The following is a 24,124-nucleotide window of genomic DNA, read 5'->3' as shown; positions in this document are numbered from 1 at the left end:
ACACTGATGGACACACAGTGGGACCAATCAACACACACAACACCGCAGCCAATCACCAGTGAGAGCACACGCACTATAAAGACAGGGGGCATCAGAGTTCCCGCTCATTCGAGCTGCAGCTTCCTAGCAGGACAGAGCACACAGCCTGCAGCACAGACATTCACCATGTGCTGAGTGCATCGACTGGTTAGGACAAGGCAAAGGTCTTTAGTTAAAGTTAGTATCGTGTTAACCCACAGTGAGAGTATGTAAAACAGTTAATGATTCAATAAAATGGTGTTGCACTATTTCAAGTGTTGGTGACCTGTATGTGTTCCACGGATCCAGAGCGCCCAACACAACACACCTGAAGGGAAACAAATTATAAGACTATGAAGGGCGGCATGGTGGCACAGTGATTAGCAATGCTGCCTCACAATGCCAGGGAAACAAATTATAAGACTATGAAGGGAAGGACGACATGGTGGCACAGTGATTAGCAATGCTGCCTCACAATGCCAGGGATCCGGGTTCAATTTCGGCCTTGGGTAGCGGTCTGTGTGAGTTTGCACTTTCTCCCAATGTCTGTGTGGATTTCCTCCAGGTGCTCCGGTTTCCTCTCACAGCCCAAAGATGTGCACATTAGGTGGATTGGTCATGCTAAATTACCCCTTAGTATCTGAAAGATTAGATGGGGTTACGAGGATAGGGTGAGGACCTGACCCTAGGTAGGGTGCTCTTTCAGAGGATTGGTGCAGATTCAATGGCCGTTTGGCCTCCTTCTGTACTGGAAGGGTTCTATGATTCTATAAAGAAAGGACAGGGGAGTGGACTGTGTTACCCTTGCCGAGAGCTGGCCTGAATGCAATGTCCTTTTTATATCCTGAAACCATTCTATGATTCATGCTGCGGCTTAAATGAATTGTTTTTATTTCTCCAAAATAGTATTCTGCCCTCTCTTTAGACTTAATTATAAAAGGGAAACCAGTGAGAAAGGTGTATGACAGGTCTGCACCAAAGAGAAAGTCGATTGCAAGAGCCACAGAAATAGGGACGTGTGATTAAAAATATAGATAATGAACAAACATACAGATAGGAATATCAGATTCAAACCATATTATAATATACTTTTTTGTCTCTATAGATTGAAGGGGTTGGATAATTTATTCCTGAACTTTACATTCTCACAGTGTCATGAGATCTCCATTTTTGGTAAAACCTTTCTGAATTTCCAACTCAGTTTATCAGGTAATATATTCATTTTTCCCAATAATGCTTTATAGAATTAAAAATGACTCCTTCACAAAATTCCACTTAAGGTAATAGTATGTAGAGATGTTTTACCATGGAACAAACTTGATGCTGTTAAATAAGATTTTGGAAAATGAATTTCTCTGCTAGGATACTGAAGATATTTATTTTTCATAGCAAGGTTCATTATCCTCAATGCACCATGAACATGTTAAATTCCTGAGTGCTCCAGGGAGCAATTTGTAACGGAGCAATTGGTAGCAGAGACTATTAAAGCAGATCTCTGCCCAAAATATGTCTTCTAGAACCAGTGTTGCCATTTAAATGAGGCAAGGCCACTAATAACGAGTCACCCAAACACATGGATGGCCTGCCATAAATTTGATAGTTGGGATTTCAGAGCTCTTTCTCAGTCTAGTAGAGGTCCAAAGTAGGGACATGGGAAATTCCGTTTTCTCCTTCAGTGGGGTTAAAAACTCAGTTAACTCGTGTTTCCCTGCAACACGAATGAGGAGCTAGTTCAGTTTAATAATCCAGGTGATTCGTGGCCTTTGAAGGCATGTGGCACTTTGGGAGTGCATGTGGCACTCGGAAATGGTTTGCCTAGCAACTCCTGGGTACACTGGAAAACCTTGAAAGGATACTATCTTCATGTCATTGGCTGATGTACTCCCAGGATTGGAAACATGGGCCGCATGCCAAAATTAGTGCATCAGTCAACAGAGATCAGTTGTGAAGTTGCAAAGTGTGATCTGAACCTGAACTAAAATTAAAGATCATTCAACAATTTGAAGAGGTGGTGTTTTACAGTATATTTAGTTTAGGCTTGGTGGAAGAATGATGATTCTCCTTGAAAGAGTTTGTTTGCCAGTGTCAGAATGAAGACAAGAAAGATAAAGGACTACCTGACCTGGATATGGGAGGTTGTCGCCATGTCTCCTGGTCTGCAATCTGAGCTTGCCTGTCAGTAAGCACAGATCTTATGATTTCCATCTAAGCTCCACTGCAGTACTTTGACATCAGGAGGATTCTGCCTGTGTTGCAGTGGCAGCTGAGAGAACGGTCACTAAACCATCCATCAGGGGTCAGCCTGCCTGTGCTGTCATGGGGCTGGTCACCATTTCCATGCTGAATATGGGGGGGATACAAGCTTTGTCTTCTGCCAGTGAAGCCAGGTTCCTCCATGTTTATTAGCAATGAGAGAAGGTGGTCTGACAAGCTAGTCAATGCACAATACATTTGTGGTCATCAGCATTCTCCTGTGTATCACCAATCAAAATCCAAATTACATTGTGTCCACATGGCACCTGGACAATGTGAGGGAAAGGGAGATCATGTTTAAAAGCCAAAGGAATACAGCTTGAAACTCAGACAGAAGCGAGTTGCCAATAAAACACACCGGGAGGTAGTTAATCTCATCTTTTCCAACGGGGAACCTTCTGTAGCATTGGAATATTATGAACAGTAGCCAGGACAGAAGGAGAACCATGTTTACTTCACAAAAGGAGAACTTCCTACTATGGAACTTAAGGTATTCATGTAATGGAATGCAAAATGAAGTGCAATAAATAATGTCTCACGACTAGATAAATAATGTGTATGAAATCATGCAGCTAACGTTAGCGTTTCTCCTGCAGGTTCCCTAGGGATTGCATGTAGTGATGGCACTAATGGAACCCGTGAATGGATAATAAACAATTTCTTCAGATTCATGACAATATTTAACTACAGTGACTTCACAGCTCTGAATAAGAACTTTTCTGGTGTAAGTCATTGAAACTATGGCATCTTTCTTAAGCACATATCTTCAGACTGTGATATCTGGGGCAGGATTTTCTGTTTCAGTTGGGACCCCAACACCAGGGTCCATTACGAGTCCTGACAATGCACTTTGGTATGGCAGTTATCTGATATCAATGAAGTGTGTAGGAGGGCATGCCGGAACAGCATCAGGCATACCTAAAAATGAGTTGCCTACCTGGTGAAGGTACAACACAGGACTACTTGCGTGTCAAATTGGAATTGCATGTATAAGTAGCAAGTGATAGACAGAGCTAAGTGACCCCACAACCAATGGATCAAATCAAAGCTCTGAAGTCTTGTCACATCCAGCTGTGAATGGTGTGGAAAATTAAACTCACTGGAGGAATGGTCTCCACAAATATTTCAATCTCCAATGATGGAGCAGCCCAACACAGAAGTGCAAAATTAAGGCTGAAGCAATTGCTAAAATATTCAGACAGAATGGTTGAGTGGATGGTCCATCTTGGCCTCCTCTGGAAGTTCTCAGTATCTTCGATATCAGTCTTCAACCAGTTCCATTCACTCCATGTGACATAAAGAAACGGCTGAAGGGGCTGGATGCTGCAAGGGCTATGGGCCCTGACTGTCATGATATGCAAACATGCAACCAATGAACACTCAGAATAGGACACAACCAATGGGCAGTCAGGACACTCAGAGGTGGCATCACCACAAGGGGGCATGACATAAACACTATAAAAGGGATGAGACACTCACACCCTGCCTCTTTCCACGGACGGAGATCTAGAGAGTTAGACAGGGTTGATCAGCAGCATCACACCCAGCACATGGCTTAGAGCAAGCTGGTACAGTTAGACTGAGTTACTACAGTTAGATTAACAGAGAGTCAAACTCATTTGAGAACTGTGTTAATAGTTCAATAAACACGTTGAACTCATTTCAGAGTCTGGAGCATCCTTTAGTTAAGACTACATCAAGTAGCAGCCTGTGTTATCCAAAGCAGCATAACACAACACTGACAATATTCCAGCAACAGTATTGAAGGCTTGTGCTCCAGAACATGCTGCACCCCACATAAGTTGTCCTAATACAGCTAGCACACGGGTATCTACCTGGCAATGTGGAAAATTGCCCATTTTCCCGACACACAACCCTGCCAATTACTGTCCCATCAGACTTTTGATCATCCGTAAAGTGATGGTAGGGGTCATCAACAGAGGAATTAAGCTGTACTTGCTTCGCATTAACTGCTCACTGACACTCAGTTTGGGTTCCGGCCAGGGCCACTCAGCTCCTGACCTCATTACAATCTGAATCATAATTCCAAAAGTGAAGTGCAGGTGAGAATGACTGCCCTTGATAAAGGCTGCATTCGACCCACTGTGGCATCAAGGAACCCTAATAAAACTGGTGTCTGTGAGTCAGAGGGAAAGCTCTCTGATGTGGACTGACTCCGAACCCTTGGCCCATCACTGCAGGCAACCCCCCCCTCCCCCCCTCCCCCACCTCCCGAGCACACCAGCACACCACGTGCAGGTGATACGTGTCAGTGAGCCCTCAGCAGATGGGGAGGGGTCAGACAATGGCATAGATTGAGGAGCACTGACACTCAGCTCGCTGTGGGTTATTATCAACCCCCCCCCCCCCCATGACCTGTCGGATGCACCTGCGGGCTGTGGCCTGTGAGGTGCAACACAGGTCCTTGTTTGAGCCCTGGATGGATCCTGAGGCATAAAAACTCAGGGCTGCGGTGACCTTGACGGCCACCGGGAACGAATGACCTCCTCCTCCTCCTCCATGTGGTGCCATGTCCAGGACATGGCACAGGTGCTGCATCGTCTCCTTGTTGAGGTGGTTGCATCACAAACTTTGGCACCTGCAGCAGTTCTCGTTTTTGGCCTCTCCCACTACTCACCGGCTTTGTTTCGCTTCAGTGAGAGGTGCAACAAGGCCGGAGAATCTCATTCGATATCTTTTAGCAATGAAGGTACAGCACCCACCTTGAGGCGCTGTCTCAGCACTTCTGGAAAATGGCCGCAGCTGCCAGATCGCCTTTGAGAGGAAATCCCCCTACTACACCCTAACTGGCAGGCTGCCTCTAGGCAGATGTCATATTTCCCATATCGTTGAGGGGGGGTGGGGGGTGGAACTACTCTGCATGTCAACTGGAAAATTCCAGTCTGCTTCTGCTCAGTGACTTTAATTAGCATTTTAATTACCGTAACAATCTACCTGCTATTTGTGGGCAGGTAGCCAGTCCACCTTAATTTCCTGAAAATGACTTGGCGGCAAAATCGCGATGCAGAGTTATGCAGCTGACTGTTTCAGTTCCCGTCCTCATATTGGAGTGAAAATCCTGTCCCTGCTCTCCAACTATAAACTCAATTTTTAACCCTACTTTTGTGATTCATAAATATAATTGCTTAATTTGAGCATCATTTGATTTTCTTTAGTTTGAAGTGTTGGACCTGCTCAGCCCACAACAACTTTCTGCATTATCTGTGACCACTGCATTGAATAACACAGACAAAATCAGCCAGATACTTGAAGCACTTGCAAGCAGAAGTTTCAGTGACCTGGCCATCTACATGACCCAAATTAACCGCAATATGGAAGAGGTGAGATAGGTATCCTTTAGTCTTCGGAATTTTCAGTGTCGACGTGCCCAATTTCCACCTTCAGCTGGGATTATGCAGTCAAGTTGTCACACACATGCTCAATTTTCATTTCATTGATTTTTATAGGGTCTATAGCAGGCTTGAAGATAAAAATTAACCCATGTCTGAAAATGCCACAGAGTCTATTATAATATTTTACACATTAATTTTTTAAATGGTGAAATTAATCAAGTAGCGAACAGATCTTGGAGCCAAAATTCAATTTGGCAGAAGTACAAAATGGATGGTCACAGACCGCAATTTCTATTGGGGGCAATAAAAGCAAAATCAAGTGGGGTGTGTAATGGGATGTCAATTTGCTATTTTATATTTAAACCTTTGTGGTTTAACTAATACCAGGACATGCACTAGTTTAAAAATATTGCACTTGTATCTGGAACCTACAATTTGTGCTCTAAATAGCACCAGTAGTTTCTCAAGCCAACGTCACTCCCTAGGCTTCTCTTTGTATTGAGGTCCCAAGCAGAGGAGGCATAGCACAGCAACACACTCTAATTGGAAGCACTGGCATGAGGGATGGAGACTGCAATTTCACAATTTGTATCTGTGTTCTCACCTTCTGTTCCATGAACCAGTGTCAAGATGTTCCCATTGGGACCTCTGCCATTATGCCTAAGGCTTGGGGCAGGACCCTTCAGTTACCTGGCATTAATAAAGATCCATGTCACTACAGTACTCACTATTGTAACTATGCCAAAAATTACAGCAAGATATCTCACAACACCAGGTTAAAGTCTACCAAGTTTGTTTGGAATCACTAGCTATCGGAGCGTAGCTCCTTCATCAGGTGAGATGAATATCACACCTGATGAAAGAGCTATGCTCCAAAAGCTAGTGATTCCAAACAAACTTGTTGGACTTTAACCAGGGGATGTAAGACTTCTTACTGTGCCCACCCCAGTCCAACGCCGGCATCTCCACATCAGAAATTACAGTGCAAGTGGGTTGGTTGGGTAAGGGAGCAAGGAAGTAGTGTTGGGGCCACTCCCAGAAAGATTTTACTCCAATCACTTGGCAATGAGGCTAGTGAAAAAACATTGAAGACCTGTGGAGAGCCCCAATCCACCAAAAAAATCATGGGTGTTGATGTATTAGCTTGAGAACAAGCAAATATTTAATATATATCTATATGTATATGTAGGTCTTGGGCTAGTTTCCAGCCATTTTAGTGGTTAAGGTGGACAGGAAGGGCAACATATTTTCTTATATCTTCTTATTTTTCATGCAAAGTTCTCACAGAGGTTCTCAGAACGGACAACGTCTATGTATAATTCTCTTAATTTCAGTTGGGCATTACAGCTATTGGAAACACCAGAGTGAGGCACATACTGCTCAGCAGAATCATGGAGCTACTGATACTACAGTTTCCAACATTTAAAACCATTGACTACATTGATTGGTTCCAGACCAAATTATGTCTTCTCCTGCCCAGTATTACAAAAAATGAGCTTGACATCATACCCATCAACATAACCTGCAGAGCTTACCAAGCCATGTGAGTATTTGTAATGATTTCTGCTCAAATGTCAAGTGATTCATATGGTTGAAATTATGTCTGTGTCACATCTGGACTGTAGCTAATTGGTATGTGACACCTCACCTCGTGTTTTGTACTCGATTTAGTTGATAGTTGGGCTACATCCCCAGATTCAACACGGTGGAACCAGCTACACCCCCAAATCCGACGCGGAGGAGCCAGAAAGTTACAGACCAACATTACTTATTAGGAAACAAATAAAGAAAAGGTATCCCCCATAAACCTCCGAAGAGAAACAAAAACCGTACTCCATATTTATACATTTCTCTACAGTCTTAGCTGAAATGTAGTCATGTATAAAATTCCAAGCTCCCCTCGCCTTTAATGGGATCGCCCCCACCTAGGTAAATCTTCCAGTATCCTTTTAAAAGAAATTCCTTCACTCAAAATCATCTTAGGACTATCAGTAGCAAAGCAGTCTTTAGCAATCACTTGTCTTTAACTCTCCTTAAGTCTCGTCTCTGCAAGCTAGGAATCACTTACTTTGTGATTAACCCAAAAATTCTTCTGCTTGGTATAGCAGTCCCTGTGCTCGCATCGGCAGCACAGATACTAAAATTGGTATAGCAGTCTCTGTTGCAGGTCGTCTTCCCTAAACCTCTCAGTCAGTCAGTGAGTCTGCCTCCTCCTTTCTGTCCAGATGTAAAACCTGTACCTACTTAGCTCGGCCTTCGTCCCCATGGCAACCAGGTCATAAGACCTTGTCTCTGGACAAATTTCATAGTAGGTCTATCTTCCTTGCGAAACTACTCAATTTTAACACAAATTACTTGAGGTAGTTGAAAACATAACCACCTTATAAAGTTCGGCATTTGTAATTGTTGCTGCTGGGCATGGAATAGGCACCAGCAAATGCACAGGGTGTTTTTATGTATGCCTGATTTTCCTACCCATTTTGGTCACTTCAGGCAGGGTGCGAATGGGCAGCCAAATTCTTGATGCCTTTTTTTGGCAGGAGGTGGGAAATTAAAATCAACCCCAATATTATATAACCGGGTAGCACAGTTCCACATTGTTTTCTCAACCAAAGTATAGCTCACACATGGATACTATTTTCAATCTACACCTGCAGTCAAGAGATGAGCACACATCACAAAATGTATGCTTTGTCTTGAGCCCTTTCAAAGAACTAGTTCAATAACAATTGCCAAAAACCTCTCCTTTTTAGTGTTTTGTAGGGATTGTGCAGGGGCAGACTTTTTCCCCACAGAAAACCAAAACAATATACGGCAAACATGGTTTTATTTTGAGTGTTCATTAAATAAACCAAATGTTTATTTTTGTTCCATCAATGTTAACAAAGCAATATTGTATGTTTTTGTGCTCAGAGTGGAAGAATTGGACAAACTGTATCTAGAGTTAACAACAGAACAACACAAAGACATTTTTGATTTTATTACGGGTTATCTGACTCACCAACTTGATTCAACAGGTAATATATGTCTAACTTGGGTCTTGCATGCATTCAACATCAATTTTCCCATTATGCTTTAATAGCTTATGAAACATATAGTGCTGGAGCTTACTCAAGATTCTCAAGTGTTGCTGAAATGCACAGAAACTGCAAAATTCCAAACTGGAACTCTGGCTTGTGGAATGCTGTTTCCATGTCGGCAAAGTGTTTTTTTCAACTGTTAGCTCCCCATTCCTCGCTTTATCATGAAATCTGTTCCAGTAGGGTAGGACAATCACCTGTACATCGGGGGAACATAAAAATATATTCTCCGACCCCGCTGGGTCGGAGAATTGCCGGGGGCTGGCGTGAATCCCGCACCCGCCAGTTGCCGAATTCTCCGGCACCGGATATTCGGCGGGGGTGGGAATCGCGCCGCGCCGGTTGGCGGCCCCCCCCCCGGCGATTCTCCGGCCCGCGATGGGCCGAAGTCCCGCTGCTGGAATGCCTGTCCTGCCGTCGAGAATCAAACCACCTCTCTTACCGGCGGGACAAGGCGGCGTGGGCGGGCTCCGGGTTCCTGGGGGGGGGCGCGGGGCAATCTGGCCTGGGCGGTGCCCCCACAGTGGCCTGGCCCACGATCGGGGCCCACTGATCCGCGGGCGGGCCTGTGCCGTGGGGGCACTCTTTTCCTTCCGCCTTTGCCATGGTCTCCACTATGGCAGAGGCGGAAGAGACCCCCTCCACTGCGCATGCGTGGGGATGCCGTGAGCGGCCGCTGACGCTCCCGCGCATGCGCCGCATGGCAAAGTCATTTCCGCGCCAGCTGGCGGGGCACCAAAGGCCTTTCCCGCCAGCTGGCAGGGCAGAAATCAGTCCGGCGCGGGCCTAGCCCCTCAAGGTGAGGGCTCAGCCCCTCAAGATGCGGAGAATTCCGCACCTTTGGGGTGGCGCGATGCCGGACTGATTCGCGCCGTTTTTGGCGCCGGTCGGCGGACATCGCGCCGATTGCGGAGAATCCCGCCCCAAGTTTCTGTGTTTTAAAGTACTGCACACTTAAAAAGTACAATTAGAAGTGGCATTGCTAGGGCAGTACGGTGGTGCAGTGGATAGCTCTGCAGCCTCACGGCACTAAGGTCCCAGGTTCAATCCCGGCTCTGGGTCTCTGTCTGTTTGGAGTTTGCACATTCTCCCCATGTTTGTGTGAGTTTCGCCCCCACAACCCAAAAGATGTGCAGGGTAGGTGGATTGGCCATGCTAAATTGCCCCTTAATTGGAAAAATGAATTGGGAACTCTAAAATTTAAAAAGGAAACAAATGTGGCATTGCTTTGCCCCAGTTCAAGACACTCCAGTCACGTTGAGCAGCTTATCACTCACCTGCTGGACAACAAAGACTCGCCTGGACATAGCTGGTGGGTTTTGAGAGAACATAAGAACTAGGAGCAGGTGTAGGCCATCTGGCCCCTTGAGCCTGCTCCGCCATTCAATGAGATTACGGCTGATCTTTTGTGGATTCAGCTCCACTTTCCGACCCGAACACCATAACCCTTAATCCCTTTATTCTTCAAAAAACTATCTATCTTTATCTTAAAAACATTTAATGAAGGAGCCTCTACTGCTTCACTGGGCATGGAATTCCATAGATTCACAACCCTTTGGGTTAAGAAGTTCCTCCTAAACTCAGTCCTAAATCTACTTCCCCTTATTTTGAGGCTATGCCCCCTAGTTCTGCTTTCACTCGCCAGTGGAAACAACCTGCCCGCATCTATCCTATCTATTCCCTTCATAATTTTATATGTTTCTATAAGATCCCCCCTCATCTTTCTAAATTCCAATGAGTACAGTCCCAATCTGCTTAACCTCTCCTCGTAATCCAACCCCTTCAGGTCTGGGATTAACCTAGTGAATCTCCTCTGCACATCCTCCAGTGCCAGTACGTCTTTTCTCAAGTAAGGAGACCAAAACTGAACACAATACTCCAGGTGTGGCCTCACTAACACCTTATACAATTGCAGCATAACCTCCATAGTCTTAAACTCCATCCCTCTAGCAATGAAGGACAAAATTCCATTCGCCTTCTTGATCACCTGTTGCACCTGTAAACCAACTTTTTGCGACTCATGCACTAGCACACCCAGGTCTCTCTACACAGCAGCATGTTTTAATATTTGATCATTTAAATAATAATCCCTTTTGCTGTTATTCCTACCAAAATGGATAACCTCATATTTGTCAACATTGTATTCCATCTGCCAGACCCTAGCCCATTCACTTAGCCTATCCAAATCCCTCTGCAAACTTCCAGTATCCTATGCACTTTTTGCTTTACCACTCATCTTAGTGTCGTCTGCAAACTTGGACCCATTGCACTTGGTCCCCAACTCCAAATCATCTATGTCAATTGTGAACAATTGTGGGCCCAACACTGATCCCTGAGGGACACCACTAGCTACTGATTGCCAACCAGAGAAACACCCATTAATTCCCGCTCTTTGCTTTCTATTAATTAACCAATCCTCTATCCATGCTACTACTTTCCCCTTAATGCCATGCATCTTTATCTTATGCAGCAACCTATTGTGTGGCACCTTGTCAAAGGCTTTCTGGAAATCCAGATATACCACATCCATTGGCTCCCCGTTATCTACCGCACTGGTAATTTTTTCAAAAAACTCCACTAAATTCGTTCGGCATGACCTGCCCTTTATGAACCCATGCTGTGTCTGCCCAATGGGACAATTTCCATCCAGATGCCTCGCTATTTCTTCCTTGATGATACATTCCCGCATCTTCCCTCCTACCGAGGTTAAGCTAACTGGCATATAATTACTCACTTTCTGCCTACCTCCTTTTTTAAACAGTGGTGTCACATTTGCTAATTTCCAATCCGCCGGGACCATCCCAGAGTCTAGGGAATTTTGGTAAATTATCACTAGTGCATTTGCAATTTCCCTAGCCATCTCTTTTAGCACTCTGGGATGCATTCCATTAGGGCCAGGAGACCTGTCTACCTTTAGCCCCATTAGCATGCCCATCATTACCTCCTTAGTGATAACCATAAGACCATAAGACATAGGAGTGGAAGTAAGGCCATTCGGCCCATCGAGTCCACTCCACCATTCAATCATGGCTGATTTCTACTCCATTTACCCGCTCTCTCTCCATAGCCCTTAATTCCTTGAGAAATCATGAATTTATCAACTTCTGTCTTAAAGACACTCAACGACCCGGCCTCCACCACCCTCTGTGGCAATGAATTCCACAGACCCACCACTCTCTGGCTGAAGAACTTTCTCCTCATCTCTGTTCTAAAGTGACTCCCTTTTATTCTAAGGCTGTGCCCCCGGGTCCTAGTCTCCCCTGCTAATGGAAACCACTTCCCTACATCCACCCTATCTAAGCCATTCATTATCTTGTAAGTTTCTATTAGATCTCCCCTCAACCTCCTAAACTCCAATGAATATAATCCCAGGATCCTCAGACGGTCATCGTATGTTAGGCCTACCATTCCTGGGATCATCCGTGTGAATCTCCGCTGGACCCGCTCCAGTGCCAGTATGTCCTTCCTGAGGTGTGGGGCCCAAAATTGCTCACAGTATTCTAAATGGGGCCTAACTAATGCTTTATAAAGCTTCAGAAGTACATCCCTGCTTTTATATTCCAAGCCTCTTGAGATGAATGACAACATTGCATTTGCTTTCTTAATTATGGACTCAACCTACAAGTTTACCTTTAGAGAATCCTGGACTAGGACTCCCAAGTCCCTTTGCACTTCAGCATTATGAATTTTGTCACCGTTTAGAAAATAGTCCATGCCTCTATTCTTTTTTCCAAAGTGCAAGACCTCGCACTTGCCCACGTGAATTTCATCAGCCATTTCTTGGACCACTCTCCTAAACTGTCTAAATCTTTCTGCAGCCTCCCCACCTCCTCCATACTACCTGCCCCTCCACCTATCTTTGTATCATCGGCAAACTTAGCCAGAATGCCCCCAGTCCTGTCATCTAGATCGTTAATATATAAAGAGAACAGCTGTGGCCCCAACACTGAACCTACGGGACACCACTTGTCACCGGTTGCCATTCCGAAAAAGAACCTTTTATCCCAACTCTCTGCCTTCTGCCTGACAGCCAATCGTCAATCCATGTTAGTACCTAACAATCCTCTCAAGGTCCTCACCTGTCATAGCCTCATTTCTATCAGTCACTGGCATGTTATTTGTGTCTTCCACTGTGAAGACCAACCCAAAAAACCTGTTCAGTTCCTCAGCCATTTCCTCATCTCCCATTATTAAATCTCCCTTCTCATCCTCTAAAGGACCACTACTTACCTTAACCACTCTTTTTTGTGTTATATATTTGTAGAAACTTTTACTATCCGTTTTTATATTCTGAGCAAGTTTACTCTCATAATCTATTTTACTCTTCTTTATAGCTTTTTTAGTAGCTTTCTGTTGCCCCCTAAAGATTTCCCAGTCCTCTAGTCTCCCACTAATCTTTGCCACTTTGTATGCTTTTCCCTTCAATTTGACACTCTCCCTTATTTCCTTAGATATCCACGGTCGATTTTCCCTCTTTCTACCGTCCTTCCTTTTTGTTGGTATAAACCTTTGCTGAGCACTGTGAAAAATCGCTTGGAAGGTTCTCCACTGTTCCTCAACTGTTTCACCATAAAGTCTTTGCTCCCAGTCTACATTAGCTAGTTCTTCTCTCATCCCATTGTAATCTCCTTTGTTTAAGCACAAAACACTAGTGTGAGATTTTACCTTCTCACCCTCCATCTGTATTTTAAATTCCACCATATTGTGAGGGTTGAGAAATATGCATTAGCACAGTTCAACTCAAAAAGCTGAATAACAATGTGGTGAATGTATAACTGCTAATCGTTCACCAATGCATTGTATCATGTTCTGCTGTGGTGTTATGTTAACTGTCTGCTGTGGGCTCCGCCTATGGGCCATTGTGTGGCTTCACCCACAGGGAGATATTTTGGGGCATGTACGGGCTCCACCCATGGCTCCTCCCCTAAGAGGAAGTATAAAGAGCAGCTGACCTACGGGCCATCCTCAGTATTGTACCGGTCGCAGGCAGGCACTGTTCTAAGCTGATTAAAACCACGGTTTGCTTCTCCTCATGTATCTGAGTGAATTGATGGTCGCATCAAACAATTAACATATTCAAAGTGCAAACTGCCTGTTGGTGCAGGTTGGTTGCTCTCTTTCTCAATTCATTTAAGTGGACAGGCTGGGGGTGAATCTGCATAAGGAATATTTAACCTCAACCCAGCTCTTTGTGTTAAAACTCTTCCCAAGTGTCTTGACCGAGTAGAAACAAAATCTGTTTCAACTATGTGAGGTAGTTTTGAGATTTTAAGACAGTACTGAATGTTAAATCAGCAATCACTTTGGGACCTCAGGGTTGCAGTTCTACTTGAGTTTAATTATTTGATGGTGAACTACATTTTAATTCAATTGAAAATACTTCACTGGTCGGTTCCTGTACAATTTTGACAATTGATTTAGAGTGCCGGTGGAGTATAATGCACTTCAAGCTATGTGTATGGCTGATTCTCAGATCAGACATTCCCAGGCAGCCCAAGTGTAAATTTAAAATTACTGGATAAACTCAGAAGTTCTGGCAGCATCAAAAATGAGTCATACGGACTTGAAACATGGGCGGCACGGCAGCACAGTGGTTATCACTGTTTCTTCACAGTATCAGGGTCCCAGGTTCGATTCCCAGCTTGGGTCACTGTCTGTGCGAAGTCTGCACGTTCTCCCGGTGTCTGCGTGAGTTTCCTCCGGGTGCTCTGGTTTCCTTCCACAAGTCCCGAAAGATGTGCTGTTAGGTAATTTGGACATGCTGGATTCTCCCTCTGTGTACCCGAACAGGCACTGGAATGTGGCGACCAGGGGCTTTTCACAGTAACTTCATTGCAGTGATAATGTAAGCCTACACTTACATTAACTCTGTATCTTTCAGGGTGGCATGTGGCGTAGGGGCAAGCACTGGGACTGCAGCACTGAGGACCTGGGTTTGAATCCCGGCCCTGGGTCACTGTCTGTCTGGACATTCTCCCTGTGTTAGCGTGGGTTTCACCCCCACAACCCAAAGATGTGCAGGTTAGGTGGATTGGCCACACTAAATTGCCCTTAATTGGAAAAAAAATAATTGGATACTCTAAATTTTAAAAAAACTGTTTCTTTCTCCACAGACGTTGCCAGATCTGCAGAGTTTATCCAGCATGTTTTGTTTTTATGTCAGATCTCCAGCATCTGCAGTATTATACTGTTATAAAATTGTTGGTCATCATTGCCTGATTCTCTTAAATTTGCAAGTAAAAGAATTGAGGGACTGGAGACCTATAATTTCTCAACAGGCAGTACCGATATCACAGTCAGTGGTATCAACTGCTTCTTATTTTAACAAACACATCTGTTTACTTTTTAAGAAACTGCGTGCACTGTTCACACCAATGGAAGTATGGCTTGGCTCTTGATGAACTTTGGCAGATTCCGATCATTTCTCACCTACAACAAACTTCAAGTTCTGAACAAGAACTTCATTGGTGTAAGTTAACTAAATTACAGAGGAAAGTAATTAAACTTTAAAATGTATTTTCTTGGGCCCCGTTGAAGCTTCATTACAATATTGCTAGCTGAGAATTGTCAGCCCAAACTTTCACTCTCGAGATGGGTAGTGGGTGTCGGGTAAATTTCTGGCTTGGTCCACTGACCTTGGGAGAAAGTGGCTGCAAGGGTGGGATCTTAATTGCTGGGAAGTTGGTGCAAGCGGCAGTCGAGCTAACCAACCTGGGAAAAAGGTTTGGAGGCAGCCACAGAAGCTGCTGGATGCCAAGGCGGGCTGCTGGTCATTTAAAAAGCCCAATTAAAATAGAAACACAAAGGCTCTCCATCCCTCACCACCATATCGCCCCCCCCCTTCCACCATCAACACCCCCCCCCCCCCCCAATCACCACCACCACTCCACAGGCTTCATTCATGCCACATTATGCCTTGCACCAAACCCTCTAGCCCCTCTTGCCCCCATGCCAAGCTGTGTCCCTCCACATACCCTTGTGGCCATGGGTGAGTGGGTGGGGAGGCATAGCGTAGCATAGGGCACATGAGGGTCCATGCTCTGAGGCATACATTGATATAGGGATCACCTTTTGAACTTGCCTTTTTAAAGATCCCCGCTCACAACATCTCTGAAAAGGCCATGAACCACAACTCTGAAATCCTGGCCTAGCTCTATCAAAGTTGGGGATGAGGAGGTGTAGAAGTCAACTATTTCTTGACACACCTAAAAGGTAAAAGTTAGCTATTTAGGATAAATTTTAAGCCCCAGTTTTATCCATTTTAAATTAAGGATTTCAAAACTCTCATAACCTCAGGTCATTTCAAAACATACAGCTTACAAAATAGCAGAACACAGCATAATTCACTTTACTACACAAAAGAACCTGATACATGCAAAGGCAGTAGAGATTAAAACAAACACTTCAACTGAACTAATGAATACATTTTTCAAGACAGTGTCCAAGGACAGGGCAGGATCTATAGCAACAGCATGGCACGACAAAGTAACATGAAGGCTCTATTGTTATAACAGTTAAGCCAGCAAAAGACCAGTTCAAACTGGCCTTGATAACAGCACAATATTGCATTCTTTAACATACACAAGTATGCAGATACGAAACAATTAGAACTAATGTTGCAGATTAAAGATGGACAGCTTGCCATCAAATCAGATGTGTTTGAGTCTAACCCAAACCAATTAGGATTATATTAGGGTGTAATTAGATGACTAAAGACAGATATGAAACAGTATAGCTGTAAAGTTTTGCTCGGCCATTTTTAGCTGGAGCTGGGCTGGATCATTAGCTGGATTTCTTTCTCACTCTCTTTTTCATGAATCATCTATACTTTGATCTAAACTATTCACTGTCTCCCTGTATTCAGATTTCATTTTCAAACTTTGACTTTTAAAGTTATTGTGAGCTGTTTGCATAAGCAAGATGATCATTTCTGTGATTCTTTGAAAGCTTCAAATTGTCTATGAATTGCCTTTTAAATGACTTTCAAATTGTAATCAATAGAAGACAAATAAAACAATTCCTATTTGGACCTGTGAAGTTTTAACTTAAATTTCTACTGAGTTCCAATGATCGCAAAGTGCTGCTGAAACCGAATGGTAGATCTATCAGGAGGTCATGCCTAAACACTGAGAGCACTGAGTCAAACCTTAAACAAGCATAGCCTGTTTTTAAAAAATCCCCCTCTTTTGTAACAGACATCAAACCAAAACAAGAATCGCAGAAACAGCAACACAGAACAGACAATTCAGCTCAAACCACCTGTATCAACTCTTTGAAACAGCATTCCAATTAAACCTATTCTTCGGCACTTTCATGATAGCCCCCAATTTATTTCCCTTTCTCATATACATCCAATTCTGAAAGACATTATTGAATCTGCTGCTAGCACACTTTCAGGTAGAGCACTCCAGTTCATAATAATTCATTGCATCGAATAATTCTTCCCGTCTTCCCTGTGATTCTTCCCCCAATTATCGCAAATGCATGTCCTCTGTTAACTGTGGTTCAGTTGGTAGCACTCTCACTTCTGATTCAGAGTTCAAATCCCACTTCAGCATGGTGGCACAGTGGTTAGCGCTGCTGTCTCATGCACTGAGGACCCCACATTTTCAACATTGCACCGCTGACTAAATTTCAAATGTCTCTCATTGGCTATAACGTGTTCCGTAGTATTGAAAGGCACTATAATAAATGCGAGTCAAGTGAGGACTTTTTCCTGCCTGTGAAAACAATGAGGGCTCGAATGGATATCCCCCAAAAGCAGCCACATCGATCATGATGTGCAATTAACCCATCCTCGTTCACTGAAATGTGGACAGGTCATCAATTTTGGCTGCTCATTATAATGCTTTCCATGTGGCGTTTACCATGCTATTCATTGGCTGCTCTCAAGAGCAGGGGGCTCAAAATCGGAGATGCTGAGGACTACTTAAAACTGCACCTCTTAAAGGGAAGGTGCATTCTCTTAGAACAGGTGGCAATCATGCAGAAAGGGCCTCTCTCTTGAGATTAGATTTTTAAAAAGATGAGATATTCTGTATCCTCAGTGCATTGATAGCATCATTCTGCCAGTGACCTGCTGTTGCCTTCAGGCTATGAGTCCAGACATATGCTGCCCATGTTGACATGATATAGTCCATACCTGGGCCTTGAAGGCCCAGAGCTGTTTGATGTCTTCAAGACCTTTGTCGTCTCCTCCATTAAAAACCGATAGCCTTAGTTGTCCACTAGCTAGCTACACCTTGCTTTGTTATGGTATTCATAAGCCAATGTTACAGCTAACTGTCACAGAATTGAAGCACCATTCCTGCTGCCAAGATATTGGGTATTAACCTGCATGATTTACTATCTCTAGTCACACTGGGAATTGGGTGTGATAGAATGAAATCCCTTTTGATTTTGGTATATCTCTGGGGTTGTTCCCCTTAAACAAGGTTGAGCGGAGATTTGATGGAGGTAGCATTGAATTTTCAGAGCAGAAGGAGGCCATTCTGCCCATTGAGTCTACACCAGCCCCTGAAAAAGCACCTTACCTAAACCCACACCTCCTTCCTATCCCCGTAACCCAGCAACCCACTTAATGTTTGAACACTTATGGGGCAATTTAGTGTGACCAATCCAACTAACCCGCACATCTTTGGACTATGGGAAGAAACCGGAGCACCCGGAGGAAACCCACGTAGCACAGGGAGAAGGTGCAGTCTCCGCACAGACGGTGATCCAAGCCGAGGAATCGAGCCCGGGTCGCTGGTGCTGTGAATCACTTGGGGTAGAGGCAAAGTAGATGGAGAGAAACTTCCCTTTTATCGAAGGTTCAAGAACAGAGGACACTGATTTAAGATGATTAGCAAAAGTACTTAAGGTGACATTAGGAAGCTTTTTTCAAAAACAATATTTCAAAAGAATTGGATTGGCACTCAAAGATAAAACATGTGCAGACTGACAGGGAAAGGGTTGGGAAGTAGAACACGCTGAATTGCTCCTGCAGAGACCTGGCAAGGACTCAATGAGCCAAATGGCTTCCTTCTGTTCTGTGACCCATTTGCCAAATTGTGAGCAGTTTTGGGCCCTGTATCTAAGGAAGAATGTGCTGGCCTTGGAAAGGGTCCAGAGGAGGTTCACAAGAATGATCCCTGGAATGAAGAACTTGTCGCATGAGGAACGGTTGAGGACTCTGGGTCTGTACTCATTGGAGTTTCGAAGGATGAGGGGGGAACGTATTGAAACTTATAGGCTACTGCGAGGCCTGGATAGAGTGGACGTGGAGAGAATGTTTACACTTGTAGGAGAAACTAAAACCAGAGGACACCATCTCAGACTAAAGGGATGATCCTTTAAAACAGAGATGAGAAGGAATTTCTTCAGCCAGAGGGTAGTGAATCTGTGGAACTCTTTGTCGCAGAAGGCTGTGGAGGCCAAATCACTAAGTGTCTTTGAGACAGAGGTAGATAACGTCTTGATTAATAAGGGGAATCAGGGGTTATGGGGAGAAGGCAGGAGAATGGGGATGAGAAAGTATCAGCCAATGATTGAATGGCAGAGCAGACCCGATGGGCCGAGTGGCCTAATTCTGCTCCTGTGTCTTATGGTGACCATTGTACGATGTGGCATGAGATGACATGCAATCAATCACACCCTGCACCATGGGGAAGCCGTGTGAGGCCATTTGCTCCCATGGCCTGTTGGTCTCTGACAAGGTAAAATAAAATATAATTGTGTCATTGAATAGAGTGTCAGTAACCTCTGTAATGATACGTATATATATAGACAAGTAAAGAGTTAATGATTACATCTTAGTGTAACAGAACCATTAGAGGGCAACACTCGATCCCACTATAAATATGAGAACTCAAAGGATCTTGGGGCTCTTCCAACGAGGACTGACTAGGCAACAGAGTGTTAGCGAGATTGATCACAGCATAGTTTAGCACGTGTAGTTCAATTTGTTATTACTTTAATATAGATTACTTGATTACTAGTTATAGTTCTGTGGGCTGTGCGAGCTCAATATTAATCAATCGTTAGTAAATAAATCAGTTTTGTGTTAAGTTAAAAATTGGTGGTTTCTTCAGAATCACACCATCAGACCATTCTGGATTACGAAGCATGAGTAAGGATATATTACCAAAGAGTAATATAACAACCTCCAAAACACAACAGTGGATGGCAATCTGCAAGATGTTGCAGATAACGCCAGCTCCAGCCTGGAGGAGCCAAATGCAGAAACATTTGCTACTACAATCACTAATAATGCACTCCTTGCAGCATTCTGAGATTGTAGTTGTGCCTGCAGCAAGTGATGGATTTTTCAGTTAAGATGTCCTTACTGAAGTACAGATATTTGATACATTCTTTGCAGAAGTTCAGATAGGAGAATTTACCTCCTGCTGAGAGCTTATCTCCCTCTCCTCCCCTTGCCTTTGCTAGCAGCTTGTCCTGTTTTGTGGTCTCTGCTTATTCTCCCAGTCACGAATTCTAGGGTGAATATCTGTTCATGAGCCCATTTCTGAGAGCAACTGGTTTGTTCAGAAGCCTTGAAGGCAGCTCCAAGTCATTCAGTAGACCACTTTTTGTAGACTTTTACAACTTGGAAAAAAAACAAAGTATCAAACACTTATGGAAATGTAGCAGGACAAGAGTAAATCAACCAGCCTGTAAATTGTTGATGACCCTTTTCAATAATGCCGTCATTGGAACGCTCCCTGTTGCATAACTTGTACTGAGTAGTCATGGAACATTGTGCTCCAAAATGGCGCAATTAGCAGCAGGTCAGCGCTTCATGCTGATTGATGTCATGATCTGGCTGCTCTGCATACATTTGGTGGATGTTAACAGGGTGGGTGTTAACAGTCTCACCAAGGTGCCATGATTCATGGCTGAAGTCTGCACATATATCAGATGCCATGTTGGTCCTCAATCAGCACCAGTATTTGGGCATCAGCAAGCCCCACTTTCACCCAAGGTGTTTGTAATCATTTGATGAGGGTTATGATTTATGTTGCCTACAGTTACCTGATTATTCAGTAATTTGTCAGTAAATTATATCCTTGACTAAAGAAAACTGGGCTGGTTCAGCACACTGGGCTAAATCGCTGAATTTTAAAGCAGACCAAAGCAGCACGGTTCAATTCCCGTACCAGCCTCCCTGGACAGGTGCCGGAATGTGGTGACTAGGGGCTTTTCACAGTAACTTCATTGAAGCCTACTTGTGACAATAAGCGATTTTCATTTCATTTTCATTTCATTTCATTTTCACATGGCAAAGTAGTCTGCTGAATCTTAAGGGAAAAAAAATATAAAGCAAATAAGGAACATTCATTTTGTTACTACAAAAATATTATTTTTAATTTGCTTGATTTACATTTGATTTAGGTTATCAGCACAGGAATATATATCCATATCAGCATTATTTATTACTTTACCTCCATATACAATATCCGCCTATATATAACCTCATAGACACATTGGGGGCGATCCAACGGCCACATGAATATATATCCATATCAGCATTATTTATTACTACACCTCCATATACAATATCCGCCTATATATTAACCACATAGACACATTGGGGGCGATCCAATGGTCACTCTGTGCCTGAAAAGCAGCTCGCCGTGGCACAGCGTGGCCGTTGAAAGCCAGGAGACACCGCTTCCGGACTCTACCTGGCTCGTCATGTCACAAAGACCCTCCCATAGTGTGTTCGGGCTTAGGAGAAAGAGGTCAGTGATTGTTTTGGGGACCACTGAGATTGGGGCGCCATTTTAAAATGTGCGGCCATGTGTTCCCCATTCAGGCCCCTTATTCAACGCGAGTCGTTTTGACTAGCCATGTGTTTCTCGGCACTGCAAGCGTCGGGAAACATGTGGCTAAACCCGCTCACTCAGGAACTTGGTTCCATTTTGGGAGAAGCATGACAATTAGGTCTAATTTCCTATTTCGATAGATGTTTCTGCACCTTCTGTCCTGATCCTGCAAACGTTACAGTGAACATTTGGGAGAACCTGCAGGGAAATCTTGCTACCTCAAAGTGTTTGAAGGACCACCAATGTGGAGGAAATTTCTCCATATACATTAGACACTAAATAGCACAAATTTGGGAAAGGAACTGAAGAATGCATCAGCAATGGCCACACTGAGAATTGTTATATCTCTGATCGCGATTAAATTTCTTGCCAGCACCCTTTTTTTTCAGTTTGACCATCTGAAGCAGATGAATGAATTGGACTGTTGACTAGGTTGCCAGAGCTAGATTTCTGAATTCATAATAATTCTATAAGGTTGTTCTCAGCATATTTTGCAAAGTAGACAGGTCGCAGTTTAGTAACAGTGGATTTACATGCTGTTTTCTTTTATTTCTCTCAGCTCAATGCCATAAAATTACTGTCTGTCTCTCAACTGGGGGAATTGTCTGGTAACAATGGGACACTGAAAAATAGTTATGATGTGCAGCAAATTTTCAAAAACATAAACGCTGACAATGTTATCAAGTTCATTGACGCATTCAGAACTGCGGTCAACCAGGTGGGAGACTTTATCAATCTGTTTTAGATTACTATGATGAGTATCACAGCATTCCCTCTAAATGAATTGTTTAGCTTCCAACGTTTCCATCACTGTTAACACCAAGCAGATTAATGAAATTACTGTTCAGAAGTTCAAAGAGTGAAATTGGACTCAAAACAGTAGCTGTGTTTCTCTTCACAGATGCTGCCAGACATTGTGCTATGTACTGTGTCCAAACAGTGTGGAGACAACCAAGCTTATATGTCCTGGATGTGTAATTCCTTAATTGCCCACTAGAAGAATGTGAATATTTTGGTGGTAACTCTTACCTTTCCTAGATAGAGCCTATCTTTATATTAAAATTGTTTACCTCTGAATTTTTCAGACAAATGTGGTTTTCGCTCCTGGTGTCCATGCAGCTTTGCTAGGAGAAGTTCTGAACCTTATTCAATCAGTTCTTTCAAATGCCAGCAGCACTGAGCTCCAGTTCTGGTTTGGTACAAGACTGAAAACACTGCTACCTGGACTTAATGCAAGCATGGTACCTTCAGTATTTGTCACTGAAAGCTGCAATGGATCTCAAATCATGTAAGTCTGGTGCAGATTTCTTCTGTTTATAATGAACATAGAAATACAAACATTTATTATTTTTGCACTAGTTCCATGAAAGTCAATTTTTATTCAGGTGGTTGATATTCAAAGGGAGTTAAAATAAAACTCTTTGATTGATATCTTTCTTTGATCAAAAAAAGTATGCGTTATTTTGTGTTTTTGAAATCTGCAAAGGTTTTGAACAATAATGGGCCAGCTTGCTGAAGCAGATATCAGCTGTCGGTAGATTTGTGAAGTTTAGTGAAATTTATGTGGCTATCAACAAAAAAAGTGTTTTTTGCTCCCGATACATTTTCACATTCCACTTCCAGACATGAGACCTGACACAAATGCAGTTAGCCAAAAACTACGAACAGACCCACAGGGCAAGGCTGGGACATGGATGGTTCTGAGGTGGAAAGAACAGTGATTACGATGGGACTCTGGATCGGGGGGCAGGGAAGAGATCTGGGTGTGGTGAATATTGGAAATCAATTATCGAATTCCTTACAACCACCCCATTGTACTTCCCATCCTGCTCCTCTCTTTGGACATTTCCTGCTATGAAGTGTCGTGGTCTGTATTTTGGCTGTCCTTATTATATCTTCACAGGTAATGAATATGTCGTACCTGTTTAATAGGATTAGTGCCCTATTCTCCATCTCAACTGGATTCTCTTTAACCTGCATAATATCAGTTACACAAGCCCTGTTTTGAACACCTGCAACACTTTGAGGTGTGACCGAAGTCTGGAACATACCATCCAGATATTTATTACTTCCCCTTTCCTTATGAATCAGTGTTTCCAACTCACACTCCAGCTTAGAGATATCTTCTGTAGATGGGTTCATCGGGGACAATCTTACTGTCCATAACTGCAAACCAGGTACATAACCTTGTTCTGCTATATCTACTTTTTTTTGTTGTAAGGTTTTTCCACACATGAACTTAATTTGAACACTAAAATTTTAAATATTGTCACAAGCTTGCACAAACCAAGTACAGGAGGGACAAAATAATCACATCCTTACCCCTTTTGCACTCTATTTACACTACATCATTGTCACCCTCACTCTTTGAAGGATGTTAACAGAAAAGGTACAACGCAAGAATGGGCTAAGTTTGAGCCAATCATTCTGGCCATGGCTGTGCCAACATTGCTTGACTTCCTGCACAACTACTGTTATACAATCATAGCCAGCTTGCCTTAGAGATTATTAGCCGTAAACCACGAACACATAACATTTTCTGTTGTACATAGCTTGTAAATATTACCTCTGGGCCCTCCTTAATGGGACGAAACACTGCAAGACGAGACGTGGA

General features: G+C 43.5%; 1 protein-coding gene across 1 annotated transcript in view; it reads left to right on the top strand.

Annotated features, from left to right (window-relative positions):
- LOC140406810 (uncharacterized) overlaps positions 1 to 22,798 on the top strand; it is a gene marked incomplete at its 3' end in the record, with an annotated part of 77,575 nt that extends 54,777 nt beyond the window's left edge. Inside the window, exons 8-15 of the mRNA XM_072494713.1 lie at positions 1,124 to 1,227; positions 2,868 to 2,995; positions 5,448 to 5,612; positions 6,959 to 7,167; positions 8,538 to 8,641; positions 15,055 to 15,173; positions 22,070 to 22,228; positions 22,596 to 22,798. Of these exons, the coding sequence (XP_072350814.1) occupies positions 1,124 to 1,227; positions 2,868 to 2,995; positions 5,448 to 5,612; positions 6,959 to 7,167; positions 8,538 to 8,641; positions 15,055 to 15,173; positions 22,070 to 22,228; positions 22,596 to 22,798 (1,191 nt within the window). The remainder of the gene's footprint in view (positions 1 to 1,123; positions 1,228 to 2,867; positions 2,996 to 5,447; positions 5,613 to 6,958; positions 7,168 to 8,537; positions 8,642 to 15,054; positions 15,174 to 22,069; positions 22,229 to 22,595) is intronic.
- Between the last annotated feature and the right edge of the window lie 1,326 nt (positions 22,799 to 24,124).

The sequence above is a fragment of the Scyliorhinus torazame genome, unplaced genomic scaffold, assembly GCF_047496885.1.
Source record: "Scyliorhinus torazame isolate Kashiwa2021f unplaced genomic scaffold, sScyTor2.1 scaffold_881, whole genome shotgun sequence".
NCBI lineage: Eukaryota > Metazoa > Chordata > Chondrichthyes > Carcharhiniformes > Scyliorhinidae > Scyliorhinus > Scyliorhinus torazame.
This window is presented reverse-complemented; position numbering and strand designations above follow the sequence as displayed.